Source organism: Rhamphochromis longiceps, linkage group LG9 (genome assembly GCF_057381845.1).
Source record: "Rhamphochromis longiceps isolate RC_006_pf linkage group LG9, R_longiceps_female_GT1.1, whole genome shotgun sequence".
Classification (NCBI taxonomy): domain Eukaryota; kingdom Metazoa; phylum Chordata; class Actinopteri; order Cichliformes; family Cichlidae; genus Rhamphochromis; species Rhamphochromis longiceps.
Window position 1 is genome coordinate 23917244 of NC_140565.1, and position 12589 is coordinate 23929832.

General features: G+C 43.4%; 1 protein-coding gene across 1 annotated transcript; it reads left to right on the plus strand.

The window, feature by feature from the left end:
* The first annotated feature begins 691 nt into the window (after nt 1-691).
* Nucleotides 692-11462, plus strand: LOC146662372 (uncharacterized). The gene is made up of 4 exons (XM_085417805.1): nt 692-783; nt 2814-3468; nt 3866-4022; nt 4434-11462. The coding sequence occupies exons 2-4, from the start codon at nt 2824-2826 to the stop codon at nt 10877-10879; spliced, it is 7248 nt and encodes a 2415-aa protein (XP_085273931.1). The 5' UTR covers nt 692-783; nt 2814-2823; the 3' UTR covers nt 10880-11462.
* The last annotated feature ends 1127 nt before the right edge of the window (nt 11463-12589 follow it).

Below are 12589 nucleotides of genomic sequence, written 5' to 3' on the forward strand. Positions count from 1 at the left end.
AGTCCTAAAAGTCTGCGAGTGTTTGTCATTGTACTTTTATGTGTCATGTAGTGCATTTGTTCTGCTCAGAAAGGCTCAAAACAAAGACAAAACTAACCTCTATTATAAATTATAAAGCAGTCATGAGATTTCTCAAGGAAAAAAGGTGCATGTTTACCCATTTCATTAAAAACAAGTGATCGTCTCTGTGGGTCCTGAGAATGGAGAGTCCCTTAATCCTTATTACTTAAAGAGGTCTTCAATGAGATTACAACCCTGCACAAATATTGTGGACATCAGTGGACCATCTGTTGCCACTTGTGAAGAAAACCAAACATTTTAACCTGTCTAACCTCATAATTCAACTTCAAATATGAGTACAAACACTCTGAATGTTGAAATGGTGGTGGGGAAAACCAAAGTTTTTCAGATTTTCTTCAGCCGCTTGCAAAATTTTCCCAGGTGAAGACGCACATGCATGACGTGTAATTACATTTCAACTTAAAACACATAGTTAATAAACCTGAGATCTTTCTGACTACTTCTTTAACCTGTTGTGACACCCCCACGTTTCTCTGTGACACACCTTTCTGGAGAGGATTTTCGAGCGCTGCACCTGCACCTGCAGCGCAGATTAACTCTGAGCAAAGATTAAGCAAATTAACTATGATGGAGTCTCCCGAAATACACTGTTACTGTGCAGTCAGTTGAACAGCAGTTGAACAGCAGTCACAATGTAGAGCACGGAATAACATTTCATGGATCCTCTTAAAAACATTTGGGACTTTTGTGATGCCAAAGAAGGTGAGTTCCCACTGAAATCATACAATTGTTTATTTGTTTTTACTTACTGAGCTATTGTTTAACCTATTTACTTACTCAGGTGTAGTGTGTTTATACTTGTAGTGTTTGTAACACCATAAAAATCCTAACAGATTATGTACCGATAGCATATATATACTTTGTCCATTCTGAAAATGCTTTTTTAAAAATCTATTTATAGTCTGCTCCAACTAACTTTACTATCAATAATAAATTAAATAGCTTAAATGGCACCGTAAATTTTTTAAAAAGGAAACTTGAACATTACATGTAACTGTGGCATGTTTACGTATATGCTCAAAGTAAAACTGGTAAGAGGGAATTTATTGTGAAATATTTCTGTCACTTATGCGCCGCTAAGCCAGGTAATCAGAAGCAGACGCCACGCAACTGGCTGGTTTCCCAAAAGTTAGATCATGTTACCTGATGGCAGCAGTTGAGCAAAGTAAACAACATATGCTCAGAAGACGTCATTCAGCTGTTTGCCTCGAACATGGTGTTAAGTTGTTTGTGTCGTTGCAAAAATCCCACGAGGTACAGTCATCTTTAATACAAATTCATGAAGCAGCTTTATAAAATACACCCTGAATGCAGGATAGCTGTATTTAAGATTCAGAGAAGAAAAAGGTCAAGTAGGTGTTCACAAAGTACGAGAAAACCTGTCTAAATGGACAAAAAGCATTTGATTGTCAACGAACAATAGCTCCCAAAATTAGAGGAAGAATAATTATTAATATACTTAAATGTTAATTTAATGTACATCTGATATAAATAACTGGAAATGGTTAATTCAATGAAAAGAAAAAAAGACATATGAAGTTGATTCACAAAGAAGACCGAGTGTTGTTTGTTTGCGCGAAGATGCTTTTGACACATCAGCAGGAAACTACAGTGGGGCCTCACTCCCAGTGTCTCACATTTAGATGTGTGTTCAGGACGTATTGGAGTCATGGGTACTTAATGGTGTCATTTTTTAATGTGCAGGGTTAACTTTGTAATTGATTGTATATTAACTCTGACTGCAAACAGTCACACAGGCCTAGAGACCAGTTGGAGACCATCTGGTAACCTCCGGTCAGGAGGAGAAAATGTGTATTCACCAAATGGTTGTGAGTTGTAGACAGAGTTCATGGCAGTAAGTGGGAAATCCATTCAGGAAACCCTTTTTTCACATAGGCTTAGAGAACACTCGGTGTCCCTCCAGTAATCACTGGCTACGAGGGAAAACCAGTTGGCAAGTGGTTGCTGGGTGTCATGAAACTGGTTGCAAAGAGTTATAATCTGATTAGCTCAGAGACTAAGAGCGTTTGCAGACAAGTCAGTGTCTTCCATTCAAACTGCCAGCAACTGGGACAATTTTTCACCAACCACTCACTAAATACATATTTTTGTCTAGCACCGTAGATTGTCAGGGGGTCAATGTGGGTCTTGAGGTCTGTGTGACTGAGGTCTAACTTAACCAAGTAGTTCTGGTCCCAAAACCTAAAGAAACAGCAAGCACAAAAAAAAAGAAACCAACAAAACAAGTGAAAATTAATTAAATGCAAAAACAAAGACCAGCATCCTGTTGGCTGGCAGTTATATCCCCGCAGCCAATCCTGCTTTCATATATCGACATTGTTGCTGTATGACTATGGCAAGTGTGTCACAGCACCAGCAAAATGAATACCTTATGTCTATCTCAGAAACAGCAGCAGTGCAGTGTTTGACACCACAGAAACCACTTTAAAGAGTCCAATGGATGTTCAACATACATGGACTTTATATAGAAACTCTGAGCGGGGAGAGCCAAGGGAAGAATTCCAGTCACACTCTGCCAACATCAAAATCTAAGGTGTTTCATATTTTCATATTTCATGTGTAGTAGATTTGGGCTGCTTCTGAGCAATAACTCAACACTAGAGGAGCTTTTTGTACCAAAAGGCAACAATCAAAACCAGTCAAACACAACAGTAAAGGAAAATCCGTTGTTCTTGCTGAACTTCTGTTCCTCTCTTTCTCTCCTCTCACAGCCAATCAGCGATGATGAATGAGGCAGGACTTCGGAACGCCCTCCCTGACCAGTCATCGGGGAGTGGGCAAACTTTTGCCACCTCACGCCACCCAAGCGTCATTGACCCTGTCTTATCAAAGAGGGTCTGTTTCTACAAGAGCGGAGATCCTCAGTTCAATGGTTTGCGCCTTGTCATCAACAACCGCACCTTTAAGACCTTTGATGCACTCTTGGACAGTCTCTCCAAGAAGGTGCCCCTGCCGTTTGGGGTGAGGAACATCACCACTCCTCGGGGGATTCATGCAGTCAAATCTTTGGATGAACTTAAGGATGGGAAATCCTACATTTGCTCCGATAGCCGTAAGGTAAAGCCCATCAATCTGGCACTGGCCAGGAAGAAGCTGCCACCCTGGTACCACGCCAGACCGGTTAGCTCTCACCGTCGGACTATTCAGCAGGGTCGGTTTTTCCCAGGCCAGAGCATCCACAAACAGGAGCCAGTGCTTATTCGCACACCCAAGAGCCTACTGGTTTTCCGCAATGGGGACCCCTCTGTAAAACACACTGTGGTGCTTCACAAGAAGACTTCTCCAAGTTACGAGGCTATCCTGGAATATATCTCAGAGCTCATGCAGTTCCATGTGGTGAAATTACACACTCCTGATGGCAGACGTGTGAGTGTTCTCCTCTGTCAGTGCAACACATAGAAAAAGGATTTAAGAATTAATGAATATTCACAAAACATTTCCTCTAATTGGAAACAAATTAGTATCATTGTTGAATAGATTACACTTCCCATAAGAGACTGATTTAACCTTGGCATAAAATACCTGTCGCATGAGGAGAGAAAGTGTTAAGCTTCTTTGGCCACTCACCCTAATACCCAGAAAGGCCTTCTGGGATACTGCACTGTAAGGCTTTAGGTCAAGGAGCTAATACAATCAGAACCTGAGGGTGATTCACAAATAATAATTAGAAAATAATACTTTTTTCTAGTTATGCATGCAATTTGTGTTATTAAAATCAAGATTATTTGAAAGGACTAACTTCTTTATCTCTTGTCTGCTGCAGGTTGACGGTGTTCCAGGCTTGATATTGTGCTCTGGAACTGTGGTAGCTGTGGGCAGGGAGCCATTCAGGCCTGCAAACTACAGTGCACAGAAATCTCCATCTCCAACATGGCGGCGTACCAAGCAAATGAGTCTCAAGAGGCAAAAGGCTTTGAATCGTAAGTTTATATTCCAATAAACATTTTTTAATTAATTTTTTAAAGGTTTTTAAGACTAAATTATCGTATTTACATGAGGAGAATACATTGCAGGCACGATTCGAAGAGTAGCGTCAGTTCAGCAGACCTCTTTTCATATGACATAATCAGTGCGTCTGGAGTAATCTACCTGGCCTCATGGGATAAAGTTTGGAGAAGTGCTGAGGCAACGCTATGTACATAATACTGTAGATGACCTACATACACAGTCACTGGGTTGGCTGGCTAGTCTGCTTGATGAGCAGCACTCATATCATCTTTCTAATTTTCCTTTTGCTCTTTCTCTTCTCCCTTCATGCTTCTCGGGTGTCCTCTCGTCTTCAATCCTTGGATATTTCGACTCTTTTTTTTTTTGCCTGACTCCTTGAAAAGGTAAAAAGAAGTCAAGGAATTTTTCCTCGTCATCTGAGAGGTACATCGTTCATCAGATCCACAACACCATCGCAGAGAGTTCCTGTGATATACGCAGCAACCCCACAAACTCTGTTGAGTTGGAGTCAAATCGCATCCTGGAGTCTGTAGCAGAGACAGATGGCAATGAAGCTGAAGGGCAGGACTACATGCTGCCCAGCGACGACAATATTGAGAAGTCCTTCCAGGTGAATCAGGACGGCAGCATGACGGTGGAGATGAAGGTGAGGTTGACAATTAAGGAAGAGGAAGCCATCCACTGGACCACCACCCTGACACGCTCAAGCGTGACCAGCCAGCATAATGCGAGCTCTTTACCGGAGACTGAGGCAGAGCTGGACATCTGCTCGCCTAAATCAAACTCACTGGATTTACAGAGTCTTGCTGCCACTGTCGACACCAAGTGGAACAAGGACAAAACTCAAGACAACAATGACGATGATCCACCATCGCTCGGTAATGGAGCTTTAAGTGAGAGCGGTAAGGAAGAGGAGATCGTCAAAAACCACTCAGATGCATTGTCCTCTGGGAGAGCTCCAACACCAGGATACAAGAAAATTAGCAAAAAGCAAGCCTCTGTGGAGAGTATCATATCAGTTACAGAAGATGGGATTCAGCAAGGAACTATTGGCTCTTATTCCTACAGTGAGCAGACAGGAAATGGAACAATGACAGAGCAGTATTGCATGGCCAAGCAGAGCAGCACTAGACCGGTGCCCAAACCAAGAAGACTCAGCTCTGTTGATGTCAACAGTAAAAATGTTTCTGGATTTAAATCTGCAGAAATGAGTGAGATCGTGCAGAGTGAATCCAGCGGAGAGGAGGTGACTGAGACAGTCATGCACATATATGAACAGCAAACATGCCAGGACAATTTCCTTGCAAATGTTTGTGCACACACTACTACGACTGTTGGAAGGCCACCTACTTCAGAAACAGGGCAGATGTCATCGAATAATAAATTTGAATCAGAACTCTGCAGACCGTCAACTGCATCCGAGTCCATTAGTATCTGGAAGAGTGAAAGTATGTCAGTAAAGTTGCAGCACAATGGTGGAGGAAAAAATAGACAGCAGCAGTTCCAAAATCCCAGAAAAATCCAAACAAAGACCCATCAAAAAGGCGCCAGCATGGATAAGAGGGCATCCTCAAAGCCCAAGGTGGTTCGGAGGCTCGCAACACCACGAAAAAGACTAAAACAGAATACTGCAGAGGCAACGGAAGCACATAAAAAAGTAAAAGCTTTCTCCAGTGCCGGATACATTAGGAGGATTTATGGAAACAAAATGAAGTCATCGAAAAACCTTAAAAAGAGACCAGCACAAAACAGGGACAGAGGTGTTACAGCAAAGAGCTCAGAAGTGTCAGATGAGACAACAAGAAGCACGGACAAAGATTCAAATGTGCAATCAGTATTTAAAAAATCCATAGAGAGAGTTTCTTTTGATACAAGCCAGATGAATGTTTCTCCCAATGAAGTCAGCCAGATACGGGGAATACTAACACGGCAGACATCGATGCATGTGGAGAAAAGGAGCGAAAACGAGCCCGATGATATTAATGGAAGCGTGTTGCCTGCTTTTAACACCTCCAGCGCTGTTACAAATGAATATGTAGAAAGCTGGCTGCAGAAAGCCCACCTCAACCACCCGTCTCACCTGCATGAGGAACGTCAAAAACTGGAAGCAGAAAATGGCAAGTATAAAGAGCCTAAAAATAAGCATGACCTGATCGATGTGGCAGAAGATGTAAAGTGTTCGGAAATACAAATGTGTCAAACTTCAGAACCTCCACCAGAGAGTTCACTGGCAACATCTGTCAAACTTAGAGTCCAGTCTTTTGAAAACAAATCGAGTCCACCCGTCGAGAAAGCTACAGCCAGGCAGCAACTTCATCATTCTCCAAGCACAAAAAACACAGGAAACCAGAAGAACGAATCCCAAAAAGAAGAAATAAACCATCCTGTGCCACCAAGTGATAAGATCTCAACAGAAACACTGTTAGACAGTGAAGTGGAAAATAAATCAAGCTCAGTCCGGATCTCGTTCCAAAAAGCAACGCCACTTAATACGCTTTCAATGGAGCTACCACCGCCACCTCCTCCTGCTGAAAGCACAGAGCTATCAAACACTGAATACTGCACGGAAGATGCGTTATTAGTGAACAGCAGCCCATTATACAGGCTCTCATCAGTGAGCAGTGAAGGGACAGATAATAATCCATTACCCATCAGTCCTACGTCATTTAAAGATGACACAACAGCATTGCTCTCAAGAACACCCTCTATTAAAAGGGCCCCTTTGGTCAGTAATCTGTCTCTTGAAAGGAAAATGTCAGTGAGAAAGGCTTCTGTTGATAAATATGCTTTAAGCAGTGAGGCCACTCCAGAGAAGACCACATCATTTACTGAGAACAACACTGTGGGAGGTGATGGCATCTGTTCAACACCATCGCAGCGATCAATCGAAGCCCAACTAGAACCGGCACACTGGTCAGGTCTGACGAGCTGCCCGTCGTGTGGTAATTCTGTGTCCCCATCTAGTTTAACATCTGATGAGAGGCTGTCATCGCCCAGTATCTCATCAAATGATGCATCAGTGCCAAGTAATACCCCATTTAAAGTGAGAGAAATGAGTAAAGAAACTCAAAAAGAGACATCAACACCTAAGATCCTGGTGAAAAAAGCAAAAGCAAAAACCAGCCCATCTCCAGAGAGGAAGTTCGAAAACCGCCCCGTGGATAAAACTCTGTCTCCAAACATCAGACCACAAAAACATGCAGCTTCAGATGGCAGCCCCTCCACTGAGAGAAAGCAGACTAATAAACCAAAACTGCAAAAGAGACTCTCTCCATATTCCCAGTCTCTGGACATGGTGTCGCCGCCTGTCAAACACAAGTCAGGTAGAAAGTTGCTCTCCAAAGATCTCTCCTCTGACAACCCATCAGAGCAAACAACTATAAGACAAACGACAACATCAATCCTAAGAAAAAATCACCAGACACCACAGTCACTAAATTCAAAAGCCGAACTGGATAAAATGCTGACCTCTGTCACTTTCATGCCACTGGAAGCGGACCAGTGTATTGAAAAGAACGAGACAGAAGGTGAAGCAGCAGATCAAGAGAACCCTGTGACAAACATGCAAATAATAAAGCCATCAAACACTGCAAAGCAGCCAAGCATGAAACCAGTCCTTGAAAAGATTTGCTACTCAATCAAGTCAATAAGACAGATGACTCAAAACAAACGTCCATCCTGTCTGGAAAAGTCCAACAGCTTGCCAGACTTCTCCTCCCACGTAGCGTCTACGTTTGGCTCCTCATCTAAAGCTCTCCTCGCTTTCTTGGCTGTCATGACCCTCCAGGAAGGGCTTACAAACTTGAATAGGAATGAGCTGAACGCAAACAGCGTCAGCTGTGCGGAGGCTTTAAAAATGATCGATTCGCTCAGAGAAATTGCCGGAATCGAGGATTCCCACAGATTACAGACGAGTTTGTCAAATTTGCAAAAAACGGCCTCAAAGCAGCTCCTGCAGAGCTGGAAGGGCTTTCAGGAACTCAGTGACAAATGCAAAAGCCGCAGCTCAACGCCAAATGGTTCAGAGGCAGAACTCCTAACTGGAGAGAACCCCGAACAAGAGCGTGTCGCTGAAGAAAACATTATTGACGAGATCATGGATAACCTCGATGTACCGGAGAAGCTGAAGGAGGAACTGGCTTCTCTTTCATTAAGTCCAAAAAGTGAATCTGACATTACAGAGTCGTCACCTAAAGATAGCAGTAAAGAAATTGCTGATCATTTCTTCAAAGAGAAAGCCGCCACTGTTTTGGATTCCACACCAGATGATAAAGTGGATGTGGATGTAAGGTCCATCATTAAGCAAACACAACAATCTGGAGCAGACAAATCTCACCTGATGGCAGAGGAAGCAAAGGACAAACCGACAATCCCAACCACTAAAGACAATGATCCACCAGCTAACTCTACTGTTACTGAAGAAAAGTGGCTTCACAGTAAAGCATCGATGCTACAAGAGAACAAGGAGGACTTGCAGTCATGTCAGGACACATCAAGGGAGAATATCATCAAAGTAGAAGTCGGGAGTAAGAAAAATTTCAAGAAGGACTCAGGTGCAGATGATGAAGGGCAGAAAAAGAACTCAAGTGCCAGTAAAGAATTAGCAGAAAGAGGGAGTTGTAAGCAAAGTGTGATCAGTTCAGATGCAGGTGAGCTGAAGAGCTCAGGGGACGAGTCGGAAACTTCATGTGAGGAGATCAAACACGAGAGTATCGAGGGTGAAGACCTGTCCAAACCTGAAAGTCCCTCTGAAGAGGAAGATAGCAAGCTACCAAGCCCCAGCCAATACGTGGAACTAAATGTAAGAGAGGAGAAAAGCATAACCAGCCAAGACAGAGAAAATCGGACAAAGGTCACGTGTACCGAGATGAGCAAAGGTGACTCGTCTGCCCCTGTGTGTCAGCCCAGCTCTGAGAAGGAACACCCGAGCCAAACATACAGCATGGGACTGACGGATGAAAGCACCGGAAACTCAGACATGGATGAGCCATCTTCAGAGGAAGAGCAGCCAGAGGTTGATAGCAAGAAGCTGCAAGTTATTGTTGAAGAAAGCATGTCCGGCACTGAGGAAGAGCAGGAGGACATGGAGGCGAAACAGCTTTGTGACCTTCCAGATGATCGCGAGCAAAAGAAAAGAGCTTCATCGTCTTTAACAGCTTTGATTGAAGAGCCTAATGAAGACAAGGTTAGCTCAGAAGATGAGGACCCTTACATTGAGGAGACATATATTTATGACAGGACAAACAGTGAGAGCACGGATAGCAATTTAATAGAAAATCAGACTTTAGAAAAAGAGAGTTGTGGGTTTAATGCAGACGATGATAGCGGGAACGATCACAACAGCTTTGAAGAGCACGCAGATGAAGAGGAGCCGAAGGTCCAAGAGGAAAAAATCACCAGCTCAATTGAAGAGTTAAGTTACTATGAAAAAGAGTCCAGCTCAGAGGAGGAAAAAGCTCATGTGGACAGATATAAAGGAGAAACTGTAACCGACCAAGCAGCTCCTGCACTGGCAACACAGTCTGAAGGCACTACCTCTGAAAAGTCTGTGGAGAAGGTCCAGTCTGAAGAAATGATTTCCCAGTCAGTTGCAGAGAGAGTAATTCTTCTAGAAAAGCGAGTTGCTGATGCAGAGAAAAGAAAAAGCACAACAAAAAGTTCTGCAGTCAGATTTTACTCGCAAAAAGAGGCCCCTCAGGACTCAGGCGACGAGGATTCACCCTGTGAATCACCCACATCTCAGGTGACTCTCTGCACCCGATCAGCTCCCCAGTCGTCATTATCCTTCAGCTACGACTCCAGTGGCGTTATAACCACCGAGCCCGAAGGCAGCAGGGTCAGATCCATCAGGGAGATGTTCTTAGCCAGGAGCGCCACCAACATCCAGCAAACTCGTTTCCCAATTCCTCACACATCAGAGCTGGCTGAGCTAAGAGCCGAGACCTCCGTCAGTGGTGGATATCAATCTCAGACTTCAAGCGAACTGTCGAGTGGGGAAGATGATTCGGCGCGGAAATCCATCACTAAAGGCTTCGTGAGGAGGACAATCGAAAGGCTTTACGGCAAGAAGGATGCTAATACTGCTGAGGAAGCAAGTGAAAGGCCCCCATCTGAGCCAAAGCAGGAGAAAAATGGACAGTCGGGCATCCTCGCTTCCTTCCACACAGCCCGATCCAAAGCAATGTCTGAGCTCTCATACTTCTACTCCACAAATGCCCTCGACACCTTAAGCGAAGCGACGAGATGCATCGCTTTTAATGCACAGGTCGGGCCCGGCGACAGCATTCCCATTGATAACGGACGCTGGCTGCTTAGAGACAACACCCTCATCCGAAAGTCTGTTTCAGATCCAATTGGAATCAACAAATCTTTTACAAACACTCCTGAAGGCAAAGGAGCGTTTGAGGACACAGAGGAGAAAAGTCCCTATTCTCTGTTCGCCACAAAACCTGAACCAGAAGAAGACAAGACCAAACTGCTTTCCGGGAAGTGCACCTACTTTTCTTTGCCCCACGGCAGCGAGTCGGACATATATCAGGACGAGCTGAGCACGGTGAGCAAAAGCAGCGCATATGACGACAGCATCACAGAGGAAAAGGACAGCTCAGAAGACACCAAGACGTGGGCCGAGAGGAACGGCATGCTGCCTGCTGACTTTAAGATGATGGACAACAAAGTGCACCCAATGATGGAGCCTCAACCTGAAGGCGAAGTTGTAGTGGTGGTGCAGCCTGGAAAAGCTCAGGGTGTCGTTAATAGAAGGCTCCCGGAGCAGGACGTATTAGATGTACTGTACAATTTTTGTGGACAGCATTGTCCTTTACTGTAAAAGGGGCAGCTTTTTTTCACATAATCACAGAATATGGACGAAACAAGTGTTCATTATTAGGCCACAGTGAGAAATATTTTCTTTGGTGCCTACTTTTTTGCTGTTGCCATAGCTTTGGCATAATACACTATCATATGTCAAGTCTTTTGAGCCAATGCCAAGTGTGTAACAATGCATCACAGATGCACAAGCTAGCGGATTAACCCTTTTCAACCCTTGCATTTGCCCGTGTGTAACAAGACCTTGTGCTTCGACTTGTCTTTTTATATTGCTTGTTCAGTACACAGAAAAAACAGTTTGATACATCAAGTGTATATTTGCCATTTTACACTCCAGAGCAGCTCTTCTCACCCTATAGGTTGCCTGTCAAAACAAGCACTCAGAGCATTACTGTAATCTCGTTTTAAAACTCTAAACACTTTAAGTCCCAAGCAGATGTCAGGCAACCCCGCAGAGTGAACAGGTCAGTTTGTGGCCTGGAACTCAAATTCTGTACTATACATATTGTATCAGTTGACTACAGTGTAAATAGGACCTTTCCTGGTTTTCGCTTAGTATCCATAGCTTAATGCATATTTGCAATAACCTGGTTTCTATCATTAGGACAAACTGTGTTATGGTTTACGATGTGGCAGCTGTGATGTTTCTGTCTTTTAAAATTGACATTTAAGAATTAAAAGTATGTGTTTCCAAATGTTCGTCTTCTATTTTTCACTTCTTTTACACTAAACTGAGTCCAGATTATTTTTATAGATCCTGGGTGATTAATGTCTTGGAGATTAGCCTTTTTTGGTGAGTAAAAGTGTAAAGGCCGAGGTGGGCGTCGTGTTACAGACACCTCAAGAAGCTCAGCTCGCTTGTTTTCTCTTGCTGATTAGCATCAGCAGATTTCTGAAGAGGAGCGGAGACCTCTGTTTTCTCACTCTGTTTGAGGAAGCATTTGTGTTGTTCTAAGGCTGTTTTGTTTCTCAGAAGTTGCCATCGAGCTGGCCCGTGTTGTGACAGGAGCGTCTAGGAATGCGCTAAGAGGGGAGTGTTTACATGTGCAACTACAAAGAGAAAACACGGCAGCCAGACATTTCCCACAATTTGAGACGATTTAAGACTATCTTTTCTGCTGAAGTTGATTTTTACATCAAAGCAAAGAAGGGTAAAAATCCTTCGACTATCACCGAACACAGATGCACCAGGACGATGATCACTAGATGGCATTACTCATAAAAAAAAACAGGGTCACGGGCAATTAAAGCAGACCTAGTATGCTGATTTACAGCTACGTATATTTATTTTCAATCTTAGTATAGTAGCTTTGCATGATTCACTATTGAAAATAATCCTTGTTTATCTTATACTAAGCTCAGATCACGGTCTGTACCTCCTTAAACTTTATGTTTGAACAGCAAGTGGGTGGGGCTTCTGTGCCTGAGATGACCACATTAGGGACATCCACACTCGCTGACATCGCTGAGAGTCGAGTCAGAAAAAAACGGTCTAAAACTGAGTGATTACGACATTAAGCCTAAACTGTTGGTTCAAAGCGAGTATTTGCACATACAATCAATCAACTTGAACATGCTGTTCAACTGTTTGTTAAGCTAAATGTCTGTTAGAGGTCAGAGGAGAATGGCCAGACTGCTCTGAGCTGACAGGAAGGAAACAATAACTCAAACACTTATTACAAGCAAGTTATGCAGAAGAGCATCTCAGAAG

What these genes read in the sequence shown, in the direction of transcription:
- LOC146662372 (XM_085417805.1), top strand. Translation starts at nt 2,824, where the DNA reads ATGATGAATGAGGCAGGACTTCGGAACGCCCTCCCTGACCAGTCATCG. An exon ending in ACACTCCTGATGGCAGACGT is followed by an intron (nt 3,469 to 3,865) that starts GTGAGTGTTCTC and finishes TGTCTGCTGCAG; the next exon opens with GTTGACGGTGTTCCAGGCTT. An exon ending in GAGGCAAAAGGCTTTGAATC is followed by an intron (nt 4,023 to 4,433) that starts GTAAGTTTATAT and finishes CTCCTTGAAAAG; the next exon opens with GTAAAAAGAAGTCAAGGAAT.